Source organism: Equus przewalskii, chromosome 29 (genome assembly GCF_037783145.1).
Source record: "Equus przewalskii isolate Varuska chromosome 29, EquPr2, whole genome shotgun sequence".
Taxonomy (NCBI): Eukaryota; Metazoa; Chordata; class Mammalia; order Perissodactyla; family Equidae; genus Equus; species Equus przewalskii.
This window is the reverse complement of record NC_091859.1, coordinates 20,446,854-20,465,057: the sequence shown is the minus strand read 5'-3', so window position 1 is coordinate 20,465,057 and position 18,204 is coordinate 20,446,854. Positions and strand designations below refer to the sequence as shown.

Sequence of the window (18,204 nt, the reverse complement as noted above, 5' to 3'; positions counted from 1 at the left end):
TTTTATTACAGCTTGCTAGCAAGAGGGAAGATGGCCGACCAATGCCCAAAAGAAGCATCTTAAGGGGGGCACAGAATCTTGAAGCAGTTATATAGGCCAGTAGGTTATAGGGGAGGGGGTTAGGAGTGTTGACTCTCTGGTGTTACACACTGGGAGTCGGCACACCAGATCTTTCAGTTTTCATTGATGATTGCTATCAGCATAGACTCTGTTTGGAGGGTCATCACATTCCTAAGGAACTCAGAAGAACGAAGTTATCGTCTTGTCACAGCTGGGAGGTATATGCACTAGCAGGGGCCATAAAATCCACAGAGCAGGTGGATCTCCTGGAGGGTGCAAATCCAGCTGGGTTAGTTAGTCAGAGGTCATTCAAAGTTACGACATGGTCTCTTTTCTGCAATATGGCTTCCCTTATGTCAACCTCGTGTTGAGCCGGTTTCAATAGTACCTGCCCTTTGAGCTGTTTTTATTGCAGTGGTAACAGGTCCCGTAATCACTCATGCGATTCAGACTTCGAGTGTGGGGGTGTGAGGGTGACCATGTTTACAGGGCTTGGAGTCCATAGGTGTGAAGCATCAGCTATCATTAGCTTTGTCATCCAGCCGTGAGGAGCAGCGAGTTTAGCTGTAGATGAGTAGTTACCAAGCTATATCAAATAAATATCAATTATTTATTCTCTCTGCCAAATAAAACTCTTTCTAATTAACAGGATCACAGAAATGGAGCACCAGTGCTCAGTTTGATGAAACATTTCCCGACTACAGTTCTATGAAACAAATACAAGGTTCTAAGAAGCGTTCACACTTAAATATGCTTGAAATATTTTAAACGTGTGCTGTAAACTTCCTTGGCTTGGTTTCTGGTGTCAGATCGTCTTGGGTTGGAATCAGTTACAGCTGAATCTTGTACCTTTTCGTGTCTCACCATGCACATCAGGTGATGGGTGTAGAAGATGTCCACAGCAAATTTGCTATCAGGTGAGACACACTAAAGCTAACTGCATTGCATTTTCGTTCAAATAATTGCATTCAAAATAAAAACACTCGAAAAATTATGGAATTTTTCATCACTGATTAATTAAGGTTAAATAGCCAGGATTTCACCTGATGTGCACCTAAATATGTATTAATTTAGACTTTCTTAAGTAAATGTCAATTATGCTGCCCAAATAGAAACCAGTAACAATCCAGAGATTGGATAGTAGGCAATAAACCCAAGGTTTTGAGTAGCTGGTGAATCTAATTTTGTGTAATGCCATTAGAAATATCAGTTTTGAACTTAATCATATAACTTAGTTCTGTTTATTTTCTTTGAAAGTGTGGAAAATGGGAAAGGGTTGGTGTGTGGTATCAGACAGACAGGTTTCGGTCAGTCGCTCCGAGTGACAGTGGGCAAGTTTCCGAACCTTGCAGTCTCAGCCCTGCTGTCCTAGGACTGTGGCAAGGATGCCATGAGGTGTGTGTGTGTGAAAGTGCCTAGGAGGGGTCCCAGCCACCCAGCAGTTGCCCACAGTAACTGTAAAGTCTCTCTTCTCCCACTTCTCTTCTTTCTCCAGCTCTCTCATGATTAGCAAGTCATTTGACATACCCGTGCCTCAGTTTCCTCGTCTAAAAAAGAAGGGTGGATCAAACGCTCTTGAAGGGTCTGAAAAGTCCTACAATTCTAGGCTTTAAAAGTGTAAATACTTTTTAAAAATGGTTCCTACTTGGAAAAAAATAGTTACCACACTTAGAAGTATGATTGCGATGTAAATGAAAATATCTACAGACCATGAACTGTGTCTGTTCTTCATGCTAACAGTAAACTTCCTGAGAGCCAGTTAATTGGAAAATCCAGAAAGTGTCAACAGTTTCTTGCATTCACCTTAAAAGAGCAGTGAAATTCCACATCCTGCAGTCTTGAGTAAATGGAGGGATGTAAATATTTATGGGAATGAGAGTGGAGCAGAGGGAAGACCTGCTTTGTCTACTGGTGGGTGGTGACACATCTATGGATCATTGCGCTAAGCATTTAATAGTCCCGGCTGTTGGAAATGTGTATTCGGAGGTACTTTGAACGTGCTGTAAGCTACCTAGAAATTGGCAGGGAGGTAATCCTGGAGAGATTCCAAACTCTGCAGCAGACCAGGAAATCCAATATAAATCAATATGTCAAGATAAAATCCCAGCTTTGACCACAGTTCTTTAAGTATATTTATTTAGGAATGGTATAGACTGTTAACAGCAGAATCTGGACTTGCTGGTCTCAGGTTCAGTTCTTTGGGGGTATGTCTATTTGATCTGACAAACCCACTCCTCATTTGAGCCAGCAATGGCAGAACTTTCTCCTGCCCCCCGAGTTGCTATCGCATTATCTCCATTGATAAGTCCTTGTCTCCCAAGTCCTTTTAAGTAGATTATATCTCGTTTCAAAAATGAATCACTGAGTCTTATAAGAACTTTATATTTCTCTTTCCTTCCTAACCTCTTTTGCACACCAGGAACTCACTTGGTGAGCCCTGTCCTGGCGTTTCATTCAGAGAAGCACCATTTCAGTACATTCTTACCTCGTCGATAGTGTATTTTTCTGACTGCTCTTCTTTCTTTAAAATCTCAATTCACTGGTTTCCCTGTTCTCTCATCTCTTCTGTTCCTCTCCCCACACTCTCGCTTTCTGCCCCTTTATCAGTAGGCCCTACACATATGTTTTACACAGAGGGATGGCATATTGAGAATTGTAGCTGCTCCGAAGGAGAAAAGACTGGATATCTTGCAGGAGCTGTTAAAGACATTTAAAGGATCATTACCTCTCTAGTTCTCTCTTTTGGTGAAATTCTTTACGTAACTCTGTCTCCATGTGAAATTAAAGTAGGAGTTTAAGAGAGTATGCACCTCGTCAAAATGAGCAGTTTTCAACAAAAGAAATCAGGGTTTTATTTTCCCAGGGACATCAAGTTTCTCGGTCTGTTTAGAGATCTCTTTTCCTTCCCTTCCCAGCAGCTGCTCCTCCTTGCCTCACAGCATGGTCGCTTACATATATTTGCCAAATTAATCATCATGTAATTGGTGTTTTGGGCTGAATTGTGTGTCCTGAAATTCATGTGTTGAAGCCCTAACCCCCAGTACCTCAGAATATGACTGTATTTGGAGGGAGGGTCTTGAACGAGGTGCTGAAGTTAAAATGAGGCCGCTAGGTAGGGCCCTATTCCAGTCTGGCTGCTGTCCTTATAAGAAGAGGACATTTGAACACACTGGAACACCAGGATGCGTGTACACAGAGGGGTGACCACATGAAGAGGCAAGGCAGCCAGGGGCAGCCGTCTGCAGGCCAAGGAGAGAGGCCTCGGGGAAGACAGCCCTGCCGGCACCTTGATCTTGGACTTTGTCCTCCAGAACTGTGAGAAAGAGAAATTTCTGTTGTTTAAGCCCCCCAGTCTGTGATATCTTGTTGTGACAGCCCCACAAACTGATACAAAGGGTCATAGCAATACCACATCTGTGTTAGGAGATCACCACAGGGTCAAACAGAGAATCCAAGGTAGGAGATCTCGAAAACAGGGTGAAACGATTCTCAAGCAGGAAAGAAACTCCCTTGAGGAACGGACTGGAACATACGTGGTATGTAATGTGTTTGAAACATTCTCTTTCTGTCAAAGCTCCGTTTTGGGGTTTTGGCCTCCCTCGAAGCCAGGGAAGAAACTTCACCTCAGGCTCAGAACTACAGAAGTGAGCAACCCTGCGGCATCCAGAGAGAGCTGTCTCCGGGCTGAGACTCGGAATGCCTGCTACGTGGGGTTAACCGGCTTAGATCTGGGCGAGGGAGGGTAAAACAGCCCAGATGGAGGTGACTCGAGCCGTGCTGCTTAATAGCCCTGGGGCACTGTCACTGTTCAGCTGGATTTTGGTTTCACCTTTATGAAGGTAGCTTCAAAGAAGTCTTTAGAAGTGCTTTGCACAGTAACTGAGTCCCTCCGTGTGTTTATTGGCCTCCCCCTCAGTTCTAAAATTTTGACCTTCGTAAAGCCACGATGACTTATGGCTTGGTACAATACTTTAAAGAAGAAAAAAATGTTTGATGTACACTGTTGTGGGGACATCTTGAAAATAAGTCCTTCAAAACCATCATTTCTGTTCCTTTTTATTTCCGTTGGGTAGGAACAATGTATTAACAATGTATAATTCATGTATTGTGTAGTCTGCTTGGAATTCTCAATAAATCATTATTAATAGAAAATATGACATAATTCTCAGAGACCTGCATTTTTATTTTGGTTTGAGATAAGGACCTCCTGCAGTTTTACATTTTTCTGTGTGAACTACCAATATTTTCCTTTTCCCATTGATTTATAATGCTGTCTCTGTGATAGATTATGCTTCCAAATATGCATGCACCTGTTTCTGAGATCTCTCTTCATTGATCCATATGCTTATTCCTAGTCATGTTAACCGAATTGCTGTTACTTATAAAATGACTTGATATCTGGAATGGAGAACCCACCCTGCTTACCCCCACTTGCCATATTTTTTCCCCAAAGTTATATGTTTTCTTCCACTGAATTTTAAAATAAGCTGAAGTTTAGGAAAACCTTTCTTGATTGGGTTCTGTTTCATTTATCAATTGATTTAGGGAAAATTGACATCTGATTGATACTGTATCTTTCCTTCCATGAGCATGGAATCCCTCAGTATTAGTTTTAGGCTTTCTGTTATAGAACAATGAATTTTTTGAAAACACTGTGTTCGTATCTCCAAACATTTGTGGAAGGATTTCCACTGCGAGAACCGTGCACGGCACTGATGGATATTTACAATGAGCAAGTTAGTCTTCTGTTTCAAAAAGAACAGAATCTAGTAGAGAGGGGTATGGTAGACATATACACAATTTATTTAATATTCGTTAGACTGTCATAAATACTGTGCTAAAATTATATATAACATGCTGCTACCAGGGAAAGAAGATTAATTTTGACCTGAGAGATCACCTAGAGGAAAGAGCCGTGTTTAATGCGTGTATTACTATGTTTCTGTAATATTTGTCTCGTATTTTCTATAATGAGATGTAGAGAATACTTGTCAGCCTCTGTGTTTTCATATTTTGGCAACTAAATGAAAGTGGCCTTTGTTTTTTATGTTGACATATTCTCAGTATAAAAAATATTAATGAGATACTTTGCATTTTTATACTGTCCTTAAAATGTAATTTAATTAAAATTAAATAAAATTTGGGGCCAGCCTGGTGATGCAGCGGTTAAGTTTGTACGTTCTGCTTTGGTGGGCCGAGTTCGCCAGTTCAGATCCCGGATACGGACCTATGCACTGCTTGTCAAGCCATGCTTTGGCAGGCGTCCCACATATACACTAGAGGAAGATGGGCACGGATGTTAGCTCAGGACTGGTCTTCCTCAGCAAAAAGAGGAGGATTGGTGGCAGATGTTAACTCAAGGCTAATCTTCCTCAAAAAAAAAAAAAAAAATTAATTTAAAATTCAGTTCCTCAGTCTCAGTAGGCACATTTCAAGTGCTCGTTGGCCACATGTGGGTAGTGTCTACTGTACTGGACCATGCACATTTAGGCATTTATTATACAATAATAAATCATTATGCAATTTATTAACATTTATTATACAATTACTCTTGATATCTAAAATATTAAAAGCACAGCAATTTGGATGTTTCTGGTCTGGAGTTTTATGAATAATATATATTCCAATTGATAATCTATATTCTAATTGATTATATCTGAAACATTCTGATTTTTTTGAATTGAAGAAAATGCAATTCTGTTTGTAAAGGATCTTCCCAGTGGAGCATTGTCTAAAAAATAGTTTTGCAATTACAAGTGTCAGGAGGCTACAGTGAAACTTACGGGTTTTCTTTGCTGTTTGGGTGGAGCAGAAATTCTAAATCCAGCTTTACAAATTGTTTGGTCTCTTCTCAGATCTTTTATTTGTTTTTCTTCTTATTACTTCCAAGAATCTCTGTTTGCAGTTGAAGTGAATATTGTTTTTAACTCCAGTGACAAAACCTTGCTGATATTCTGAAAAATATGCTACCAGGGAAAGAAGATTAATTTTGCATGTATATGTGTGTGCTCAGTGCATGCTCATGCTTGTGAGCAGGTGTGCCGGTTGCTGGCTCCCCAGTATACACCTTGGTATTATATTAGATACTTTAAATTTTGTGCCTGGTATAGCAGTTTTCTCCTTTTGTGAAAGACATTCCTTCAGTGGAATGTCAGAAATATTAACTGGGAGTGCATCAGCCACAGCCGATCTGGGAAGAAGCAATGAGAAATAATAGAACTATAGAATACCTTTCAAAACTGTCAGTTAGGATAGTGAGTTCTTTAAATACTTGGAGGAAATTTAACCTTCGCTTCCAAAGTGATATGAGAATTGATTTCTCTTTTTGTGAAACTTGAAATGCAAAACTGAAAATGTAGAAGTGCTTGGAAATGATTAAAAAAATAAAAAGAGGTGCAAGGAGCCTTCAGATGGAGGATAAAGTCGTAATTTTGAATGTCAAAAGCCCTGTTTGTTTTCTTTCTTTAGGGGAAGAACTGGTAACAAGAGGCTTAGAATATAGCAGTGATCTTCATGGGGTTCTTAGGAATGCTGGATGTTCATTAAACTGGGAGAAACAGGGAAAGGTCGGGCAGGTGGTGGGGGCACGTCGGGTTCATATCAGTTAACTGTTATGTGAGGGGACATCAATAGTGGGGTTTCCAGATGCACTGAGCTTCTTCCCCTTTCATGTTCTGAGTAGTGTCAGCATAGGCCTTTCATTAAGAGACAGCCATTGTTGGGGCTCACCCGGTGGCGTAGTGGTTAAGTTCTCATGCTCCGCTTCAGCAGCCTGGGGTTCATAGGTTTGGATCCTGGGCATGGATCTAGCACCACTCGTGTCAAGCCATGCTGTGGCAGCATCCCACGTGAAACAGAGGAAGATTGGCTCAGTGACAGTCTTCCTCAAGCAGAAAGAGGAAGATTGGCAACAGATGTTAGCTCAGGGCCAATCTTCCTCACACACACACAAAAAACAAGAGACAGTCATTGTTTAATGGGTGCAGTTATTCCCATTCTACACATGAGGAAACTGAGGCCTATAAAAAATAAATCATCCAAGGATATACACCTGGTAAATGAGCTTTGGAGCCAGATATCCCTGGAATTCGGACTCCACTTTTGCCATTTTTGAGCTGGGCGTGCTTGGTCAAACCACTTCCTCTCTTCAGAGACCCTGGCTGCTACTCAGTGAAATGGGAAAATAGCAGCGCTGCCATGGTAGCTGCTGGGGCGGGCTGGGGATTTGGCGTAACTTAGAAGTGATGTATTTAAAGCTCCTGGTACAGATGAAGTAGGCTCAATAAATAATAACTATGATCATTTGCTGACTCTGTACAGAATACTACAGAGATGCTGTAGGGAAGACAGAAAAGAAGTGGAGAAAGATTTTTTTTCTTAATCTTCAGTAGCAAGATTTTGGGCTTCTATCGACCATTTTACCCTAAACATTTGATGGGGGTGGGAGGGTGGGGCAGGAAGTGTCACCATTTGTGATACTTCACACCAGGCGTTTCCTCAGGCTCTGTGTCAGCTCTGCCTACATAAAACAGAAAAACCCTACTTTGTAAAGTGAATTAAGATAATGGGAAATAGGCTCTGGTTAGCATTTTCACGCAGAACATTTGATTTCCAGCAACAGACTGCTGACGGTAATTGGGAAATAACTGTCCTGCAATTTACTTATCCATTCTGCCGTCGATGACAGTTGGGTTGTTTCCAGATGGGGACGATTACCGCTATGAACATCCTCGTCTGTGTGTCCTGGTTGACTTATGTCCTCTAGGGTATCTGCTGAGGAGTGGAGAGGCTGGGCCATAAGGTACATGTGTACATGGCTTCGACTTTTTGAGATTGTGCCAAATCCTGCTTCAAAAGGGTTGTACTGTTTACGTTGCCACCTCCAGTGTGTGAGAGTTCCTGCTGCTCCAGGCCATTGCCAACACTAAGTATCATCATACTTTTTAATTTTTGTCAATCTGGTGGGCTTTTTCTGATTTTTTTTATGGTATAACATCATTGCATAAACATTCCCCCATATGATTACAAATTCTTCCGAAGTATAATTCGTAATACATGTACTGTATTTTCTGCAGGTATCATAATTTATATAATCAGCCCTTTATTTTTCATAAACAATTGTTTCATAAACAATCCTTTAGATTGTTTCCAACTGTTCAGAATGGTGAAACACTGTGATGGAAGGTGTTTGCCTATAAAACTTTTCCTGTATTGTGTTATTTCTTTAGGATAGATTCTTAGAAGTGGAATTATTTGGTCAAAGCGTACAAGCAAAAAGAAACTATGTTATGTGTGGGAGTGGATACCTCCAGGGACAAAGGGAATTGATGATTCGTGAAAAGGGAGGAAGGTTGCCTTTCTTGGTCCTGCGGGTTTGCAGACTCTGAGGTGGTAGCAGCGGCATCTGCAGGAGCCCAGGGGGAGGGGACAGGCTGGAGTCCAGAGTCAGGGCCCAGAGCTTAGCCAGAGGCCTAGCTTTCTTTCTAGTGCTGTTCCCAAAATTTGTCATAGTGAGGTATGACTTTGGAATACAGACTTTTCCTTAGTAGAACACTTTGCAGGATCACAGCATAAATCCTTTAAGTCTTACTGGGTAAGGAGAAGAAGAAATTACATGAAGACAGATTTTAGGTTTTGTTTTGTTTCCTGCAGACATTTATGGAGCTCTCATTTGGAAGTGCTCTACATACATTATGTGTTTTACAATAATATGAGGTGGGTTCTATTATCATCCTCAGCATGTGAATGAGAGAATTAAAGCTTTATAGCTAGTAGGGAGCAGCACCAAGATTTGAATCCAGCCAGTCTGTCTCCAGTGTATCACACTGCCTCGCTGTAACGGCGCAAGATCATTTATACTTAAACGTTGATGTGAGTGGTATAAGCAACAGATACTGTCAGAATTCACAGAGGGGAGAGATGAGTGTGGACTGGAGTGGACAAGGAAGGCTTCAGCAAGCAGCTGCCTCTCTTTTGATAGGACTGTGACGTGGGCTGTTTTTAGACATCACACTGGATTTCTCCGGCAGTTTCATCTCCCACCATCCTTATCTTGCAAAATGAATTGATAAAATGCAAAGTGAATTCACAAACAGTGTGTTCCAAAGTGTAGCTAGCTCATCCTTCAGATTCAGTATGTGCTTAATGAAAAAGAATTGTGCTGGGCTGGCCGTGCATAGAATAGAGTTGGCTAGAGGTCTCCAGAGAACTGCTTCCCCTGTGATTGAATGAATAGGAACCCTCAGCTTCACAGCTCTAGTTAAAAACTTAACCAAACGGAACACTCTGTGCCTAGTGCAAAGTAAGGCATTTTCATCTACGTTGGTTTTCTGTCCTTGTTGTAGACTTCTGGGAAAACACAATAGCAGACAGCCAAGAGTCATACACAGCCAGTGAAACTCTTTCCTAGTAAATGATAGGGTCAAAAGGTTAGAAATAACAAAGCACTCACATTATAATTTGTGTGAATATGATATAAAACAAAGACTCAGACCAATATAGGAACCCCCCAATAGCACAGAGCACTCAAATTTATGGAATTCTCTACTCAACCTTACAATGTAAATTTTTACTAAACAACTCAGTATGTAATGAGTCGCTTTGAACCTGAACCAAGTCTGTGTACTTATATACTCTTCCAACCAAATCAGGACTTAATTGCCAGTCATTTTAGTCAACAGAAACTTTCTAGAATCACTGCTTTCTGTCAGGCACTGTGCTGGGCACTGGCAGGCCAAGAATAAAGGACACTGCCCTTGGCCCTCAAGTTCTTCATGGTTGACTTGAGCTTCAGACACAGTGGACGCTACTGTGGCCAGGTACTGATGGCAGTGGTCACATTAATGGGCACCACCACAGCCTCTCCTTTGCTCCTCGGTTTCTACAGCTGGTCGCCTCCTCTGGAGTAATAAAGGGCCAGAACCTGCAAGAACTTTGCTCTGTGGGCAACTTCTCCAGAGGAAAAAAATCCCTATACTTCCCACTCCTGCTTGCCGTGTTGTTCCCCTCCCTTCCCAAATGCAAAGTTTTTCCTGTGAAAGTTACCACAATTGCACCTAAATTTAAAATACGTTCTTAATTAAAATTTTAATTTTGAGATTATTGTGGATTCAATGTAGTTGTAAGGAACAATACAGAGAGAGCCTGTATACCCTTTACCCACTTTCCCCTGAGGTAACATCTTGCAAAACTATAGTACAAATATCATATTAACATGGATACAATCCACAGTCTTACTCAGATTTTAGCAGTTTTGTTTGTATTTATTACAGTGTATGTGTGTGTGTGTGTGTGTGTGTGTATTCTTTGCAGTTTTATCACATGAGTAGGTCCTATCCACCAGAGCATCAAGATAGAAAACAGTTCCGTCACCACAGGACCTCTGGTGTTGCCGTTTTATAACCACACCCACCCTACCTCTTGCAACCCCCTTCCACGCCTGGAAACTTCTGATCCTCAATATAAACATATGTATATATATATCTGATCAGCATGCATTCACCTCAAGCTAGTTGAATAAATTTTTAAAATCTGATTTCTTTTCTCTCTCTGTCCTTAAATCCTCAGGAAAAAAAGCTTACTGTACTTTTTGTCTTATAAATCTCTCCCCCAGTGAGAATGCTTTCCTGTACTATGAAGTCAAAATGGAATATAAAAGGAAGTACATTGTCCTTTCCTCTGTAAAAGGCTTACATTTTCATCTTTAAAATCAGACTTTCCTTTATGTCTATTTCCCTCTCGCTGCTGTGGTGATGTGGTAAGCCTGAAACACCTAGGAGGGCAAGTTCAAGAGGAGACCACTTGCGTCCTTGTCCTGCTCCTGAACCTAGGACATAGCTATCTTTGCATCTGTAGCAACCTTTCTTTTTTTTTTTTTTTATGACTGTCTGTCTCCCTGTCTAGGTGGGATGTCCCTTCAGGATTGGACCACGTTGTACTCATTTTTATCTTTCCAGCACCAAGAACAGAGCCTGTCACACCAACGGTGCTCAGTAAATAATTAGAGAATTCACAAACTTCAGTAACTAGTCCGTATCTGAAAATTGGTAACATTCATCATTCAGCAAATTTTCATTCTTATATATTATTCATTCCAACCTCTTGAGGGCAAAAGCTACCTTTTGCTTATGTCTTAGTCATTTTTTAAATCCCAGAGCTTGGAAAATAAGCGGACACTTAATAAATGTTGGATTCATCCATTCATTCAACAAGTATGTGTTGAATACAGTTTACTATGTTAGGAACCATCGGGAATATACACACTTACCTTCTGGTAACCTACGATCGAGTGGAGGCAGGCACATGTAGATTATCACATCAGATATTTAAATAGCATGATAAAATATTGTAACTTTTGTGTTAAAATGAGTTGTGTTATATCTAGTTTCACAGTCCACAGGAGTCATCTGGCATGGACTGGCCAAGGACGGCTCTCTAGCTAGTGGGCTGAGAAAACTCTGCCCCCACTAGACTTCTCTGCTCACTCCCCCTCTGTTCATGCATCCACGGTTCTCACCTTCTCTTGAAATGCTGCCCTTCTCTTCATCTTCTTTCTACCCATAGCCAACATCGAATGTTGTATTAGGATTCTTGAAACCGGCTTAAGCAAGAAGAGGAGTACATTGCTTCATATAACTGGGAAGGGGGGTCCAGCCATGTCTGATGTGGTGCATCGACTGCCATGATGGCAGCCAGCAATGTCTCCCATCCCTATATGCACACACTACGCCTTCCATCAAGAGGTACATCCTGTTTCTCTTGTCTTTGAGTCTGGGCTGGTATTTCAACTCGTTTTGACCAATAGAATGTGACAGAAGTGATACTCTGCGGTTCCAGGCTAGGTCTTTGGAGGTTTGGCAGCTTTTGTTTTTGCTCTCCTGAAACCCAGTCACCATATAAAGAAGTCCAACTACCCTGATGGAGAGAGAGGAGCCCTGGAAGATAAAAGACTATAAAATAGAAAAACACTGGGGCTGGCCTGGTGGTGTAGTGGTTAAGTTTGCTCACTCTGCTTCAGCAGCCTGGGGTTTGTGGGTTCGGATCCCAGGTGCCGACCTGCACTCCACTCATCAAGCCATGCTGTGGCAGCGTCCCACATACAAAATAGGGGAAGATGGGTATAGCTGTTAGCTCAGGGACAATCTTCCTCACCAAAAAAAAAATATATATATATATATGTTAAACGAAATGTAAACATATGCAAATAGAGACAGAGGCCTGGCCAGCCCCAGAAATTCCACCTGCCCCCATTCCTATAGGTGCTGACACGTGAGTGAAGCCATCTTGGAATACTCTGGCCCCAGCCAGTGTCACATGGAGCAGAGAAAAGCCAGCCCCCTAGGAGGCCTGCTCAATTACAGAATCATGAGCAAATAAATGAATGGGAGTTGTTGCAAGCCTGTACATTTTAGGGTGGTTTGTCATTCAGCAATAGATAATGGAAAAAGCTGGATTTAGTGCTCTAACAATTCCGTTATTGAGTTTTTCTCCTTTCATGGCCCTGCTTTCCTCAGGGAGGCTGTCTTTGTGGTAGCAAGGTTGTCCACCACCACAGCAGGCTTGCGTTCTACCAGTTTAGCAACGCCCACTGAAAGGACACACCTCTTTCCTAGTAGTTCCAGCAGAAGTCTCAGGGAAACTCTGATTGGCTCTGGCTGGGTCGTGTACCTGCCCCTGCACAGGTCTCAGCCACTCGGATTGGCCAAGGCTGGATCACGTGCCTTTCCCTGGAGCCAGAGATGGGGCGTGGTCGGCCTCACGTAAGCCACTTGGATTGAGGGTAGGGTAGGATAGGGCCCAGCAGAAAAATCCTGGCACTGTTTGGAGAATAAAGTGCTGGATGCTGGGCAGGCAAAAACAAGTATGCACCACAGAAGTCAAGCGTAATCGTGTCTCTTTTATGAAGCCCTTTCTGGTCATTCCAAACTTTAAACTATTACGGCTCAAATGACCTGTTCCACTTCTTTGAGTCTTAGCATGTGGTGCCTTATTGTGCTGTCTACACTTTGGAAGTAAATTATTTCACAACCGAGATTTTGTACCTTTGTTTTCTTTATTGTTCTGACTGCATTTGTTATTTAAATATGTGATTTTTTTTTTCATTTCTTTTTGCAGAGAGAGGCTTTTGGAAGTATCTTCAGAGGCACAGACACTTCCTACAGTGACAGGAGAAATTTGCATGTTCTCTCTCTCTCAGTCTTTCTGTCTTTCTCAGGGACTGACAAAACCCTAGGCATTTCCTCCAAAGGAAGGAACATGGTCTGTTTCCCCCTTTCGGTCTTATGTCCCAATAGGAAAGCCGAATGGTGATCAGCACGACTTGTTTTCTTTCTTTTCTGGGGAGCTTGCTCTTGTGCTATTTAATTTGTGTTTTTAAAAAAATTATTTTGTATGAGTGCCCAGTAGAGCAGCTTTTGGGCAACTAACTTATGAAATAAATCTAAATGAGGTAAAAAAGAACATCCTCTGTTAATTGAAATTTAAGTAAGCCTAATGAAGTTTTAATTCATCCTTTTCATTGAGGGTCAGCATTTCCAGGATAGAGTTCTAGGAACACCGAGACAGTGATACGCATGGAAAGGAGATGCCTTTGGTGCACCGACCAAAGCCCAGCCTTGGTTTGTCAGCGACCTCATTTAGGTCCGGCCTCTCTAAGGTGGTGCACACACTCCTCAGTAATATGCTTCCTATATCCCTAAGTAGCTGGAGAAAAGAAACAAAACAGGTATCAGGTAAATGAGAGGGAAAACCCAGAGGTGGACTCGGGAGATTTTCAGAATGGATCTTTGAAAGATTAAATTGACATGATGACTAAAGTTAATAATAAAAGACTACCTTGCCTTTATATCAAGCTTTATACCTGTAAAAGTGTTATTATGTTTATTTGAGAAGTGACTAGTGACCCTCTCTAGTGACTTAAATCCTGGGATTAAGGATGCTATCATCACATCTGTCCCTTGAGTCTTTGTTTTCTTTAAAATTTTGAATTGTTCTAAAATATTGTGTGTGTGTGTGTGTGTGTAAATGAACACATAGCCAGTGTACCAATAGTCATTTGTTAAACAGAGCCTTGTTTATAATCTTGTACCCCTCTCCTGTTGAATCCTTCTTCATCTCCCGCCAGAGAGAAATACTGTCCTGAAATTTATCACTCTTGCTTTTCTTAATAGTTTTACTATATATCTTTATTCCCCCCAAAACTAAGTTGTTTATTCTTCATATCTTTTGAATTTACATGAATAGAATCTTCCTGCATGTAATTTTGTGTGGTTTGCTTTTTTTGTTGTTTCTCAGTATTTTTTGTGAAATTCATCCATATTGATCTTTTTAGCTCAGATTCTGTCTGTGTTTTATCTTTTCACTTTGTTATTATTTCTTTTCATAAGCAGAAGTTTAAAAATTTTAATGTAGTCAAATCTTTATGGTTTATGCTTTTTGTGACCTGCTTTTCATGACTTGAGATTATAATGAGATTCTCCCATTTTCTTTTCACAGTTTTAAAAGTTATGTTTTTTTCTCCTTTAGGTCTTTAATATATCTGGTATTGATTTTTGTGTATAGATTATGCCACTCCACACTCCTTTGCTCAGAAATGTCCACATCTTCTTATCTTCCTCAGAATTAAAGTCAGAGTTCTTAAAAATAGCCTAAATGGCCCCACATGATGCACCCCTGTGAAATATCTCTGACTTCATCTCCTACTGTCTTTTCCAGTGAACGCTGGCCTCCATGCTCTTTTTTGACCACTCCCCAGATGTTCCTGCCTCAGGGCCTTTGTACCTGTTCTTTGGGTCTGAAATTTTTAGAAATTTACATCATTGGCTCCCTCAATTCTCAGGTGTCTGCTCAAATGTCACCTTATCGTGGAGGCCTTCTCTGGCCACCCTAGCTAAAAATCACACACACGTATATCCCAGCATTTGATCTCTCTCTTCTCTGCTTTGGAAGAACTTACCTGAAAAACTCTGTGGGCCCCGTGTAGTTGTGTGTGTGAGTCTGTGTGCCTGTGTCTCTGTGTGTGTGTGTGCACGTGCATGCAAATATTCATGTGGTGGGGGGAGAGTATTTCAAAGTGTTGATTAAATTTGTTGAACGGTTTTAGGACTATATATGGGGTTTTCTGTTTCGTCTTGTTAGTTTTAATGTTACCAGTTTGCTCTATTCAAAAATATTTTTTATTTTACTTTCAAATAGTTAATATATGCACACAATTCAAGCATTCAAGTTTAAAAAACATATGCAGTGAAAAATAAATCTCTCTGCTATCCCTGCCTCCTAGCTGCCTAGTTCCCTTTTCCTGCCATCAGTTTCTTGTCTATTTCCCTAGTTTCTTGTTTATGCTCCCAGAAACATGCTCTGCGTATATAAGCACATACATATATTGTTTTTACCTAAATGGTGGAATAACACATATATTATTCTGCCCGTTGCTTTTTTCCACTTAACCACGTATGTTGGAGATATTTTCATAGCTCTACATAGAGATCTGCCTCATTCTACTACAGTTACCTGATACTCCACTGGATGGGTGTATCATCATTTACTTGCTCAGTCTCCTTCTGCAGGACATTAGGTTGTTCTCAGTCTTTGCAATGGCCTTCTATCCGGTGTCCCTTACCCGTGGCTATCAGATACATCTTCGTCTTAAATTTCCACTCTGATATTATTTCCCCGTTCGGAAACCTCCAGACCCTGCCCACAGAATAAGGCTGAACTTCCTAGTCTTGAAGGCAGAGCCCGCACCACATGGTCTCCACCAGCTTTTTCCATCATGTCCTATTCCTGAAGACACCCCCTAAACTGATGACTTGAGGTTTTCCAAATACCTTAGTTTTTATCCCCAGTATTTTCCTTCAGCCTGCACCACACTCCCCCCTCAACCTGTGAAGGGGTGGAGCAAATCCCTCTTTTTCTTCTAGGCTGGTCAGATTGACTCTGACTCCTCTCTGTAGCAGCTGCACTTTCATATTTCAACTCCATGTTCCAGCAGTGCACCCGACATCAGCAGCCCAGGTGTTCTGAATGTTGGTTTAGGTAACATATTTAACTTTCACCAGTCAGTCCTTTCTCTTGTACACTCCCAATTCCTTGTGGGCAGGGACTTTGTGGAAATAGGAAATACTAAAATGAAAAGATATGTCTTGACTTTCCAGTAGCCTACAACGTAAAGGTGAGCCAGACATGCAAAATTAAAATACACAACATCGCAGGATCTGTGTCTAAGTGGAAGTGTGTTCTATGCTCACTGGAATCGTAAGAAAAATACGGGTTTTGTTTTTTTTTTAAAATCTCTGGTCCGTCCCTAAAGCAGGATCTGGCACATGGTGGATGCCCAGTAAATGCATGCTGAATAAAAGAGTAACATAAAAGAGGCGTTTAAGGCAAGCCTCAACATCTTGCCAAAAAGCCATCTTTTATCATAAGCATACAAATAAGTCAACAAATAGTGTAGCTGTCGCTCATCTTTTGAGGAAAAAGAGGGCGGTGTGGGAGGGGGTGGAATCAAGTCTCGGCAAGGGAAGGCGGCGTAGCGATCGCGGTGCAGAGGGGTCTCCGGGAACAGCGGGGCGAGCAGGGGGAGGCGGGGACGGGGAGGGGGAGGAGCCTCTCGCGTCCCTGCCCCGCCTCCGCGCCCACCCCGCGGCGGTGGCGGCGGCGGCGCAGGGCGGCCGCGCCGGTGTCGGCGACAGCTGCGGCAGCCCGCGCCGCCCCCTCGACCGCGGCTCCCGGGGCGAGCCCGAGCACGGCGGGCAGCTCGCGGCGCGGCGGCCCCGGGGGACGGGAAAGTTGCCAGCGCGGGCGCCGAGATGCCGGGCAGCGACACCCCGCTCACCGTGGACCGGACCTACTCCGACCCGGGCCGGCACCGCTGCAAGAGACGGGTGAGCGGCGGCGGCGCCGGGCCGAGCGGCGAGGCCGGGTGGGCTCTGGCTCCCGGGTTCAGAAACTCGCGCTCCCCGCGTCTCGCTGCTGCCTCCGTCCCTCCCTCCCTCGGCGGCTGCCCCGGGTCTGGGCTTCCGCCACTGTGTCCGAGCTGCCGGGGCTGGGAAGGGGGGCGCCGGAGCCCGGCCTGCGGCTCCGAGACCCCCGCTCCGCCGCCGGGGTGGGGGGCAGAGCAGCCCCCGGGCCCTCCGCCCCTCGGTCCCTGCGCGCCTGGCGGGGATGCCCGGCTCTCCCCGACGGCCCGCGCTCCGCCGCCCTCTCCGCCAGGGAGCGCCCGCGCGCGTGGGAACCCGCCCCCCGCCGCCCCGAGGCCCCGGCTGGACGGCCCCTCTTCCGTGCGGATCGCCCGGGCTGCCGCCGCCGCTGCCCAGCCCTCGGGGCTCCGGGCTCGCGCCCGGCGGCCGGCGCGCAAGAGGCGGCACGGGCGGCCCCGTCTCCCGCGGCGCTGCGCCCGCCCGGATCGCCCGGGGAAAAAGTCACTCTTGGCGCTGCCTCTCCGGAGTTTCTCGCCGTGCCGAGCAGGCGCCCTCGCCATTGTTTGCTGTGTAATTTGCTGTTGCTGATTTTGGCTGTGGGCGAAAATAGCTCTTCTGAGCTTGCAGCAGAGACGAGCCCTGTAGTGCTTCATAATACGGACGGAGGCCGCAGCCTCAGCGCCGGGTCCTCCACCCCAGGAAGCCCCCGCCCCCTCGGGGGTGCCTTTGCCCTCCGGGGCTCTTGAGCCGTCGAGGCTGGACGCCAGGCGCGACGCTCCGTTCTCCCCTTGGCTGACTGAAGTGCCACTTAGAACAGCGCCTCCTCCACCCTGGCATTTGTTCTGGCAGGGGACACCTGGAGTTGCCCCGTGCTCCTCACTTCTCTGAGATGTCAGGATAAAGTTCACGAGGCTAGAGTCGTGCTCAGTTTTGGGCCTGCCGCCTCCAAGAGCTAGAGGCCAGCCGGATGGGAAAAGCAGGCATAGTGACAGAAATGTGGCGCGGCTCCTTGTGCAGGATTTGGGTGTTCCATCGTAATTTGGAGAAGTAATTCAGTTACCCCAGAAGTGAAGTAACTAGTTCCAGGTATATTTCCCGGCTTCCCCTTTTTCCTTTAGCATCTGTCAATCAATTTAACAGAACGATTTAAGTTTTTACAGATTAAATCTATTTGGTGGATAGTACTTAATTCCTGCATCCACTCCACTGTCCTCTTCCCCCCTCAAAA

At 43.8% G+C, this 18,204-nt stretch overlaps 1 protein-coding gene across 8 annotated transcripts in view; it reads left to right on the top strand.

Annotated features, from left to right (window-relative positions):
* Positions 1–18,204, top strand: part of TMCC3 (transmembrane and coiled-coil domain family 3) — a 244,454-nt gene that overhangs the window by 157,533 nt on the left and 68,717 nt on the right. The window contains exon 1 of one of the 8 annotated variants that reach the window (XM_070599514.1): positions 16,696–16,940. The exons of 6 other annotated variants lie outside the window; for them this stretch is intronic. In XM_070599514.1, the coding sequence (XP_070455615.1) occupies positions 16,866–16,940 (75 nt within the window). In that variant the 5' untranslated portion in view covers positions 16,696–16,865. Of the gene's footprint in view, positions 1–16,695; positions 16,941–17,902; positions 18,063–18,204 lie in introns of those variants that run through there. One more of the 8 variants, XM_070599513.1, reaches the window with a different exon arrangement.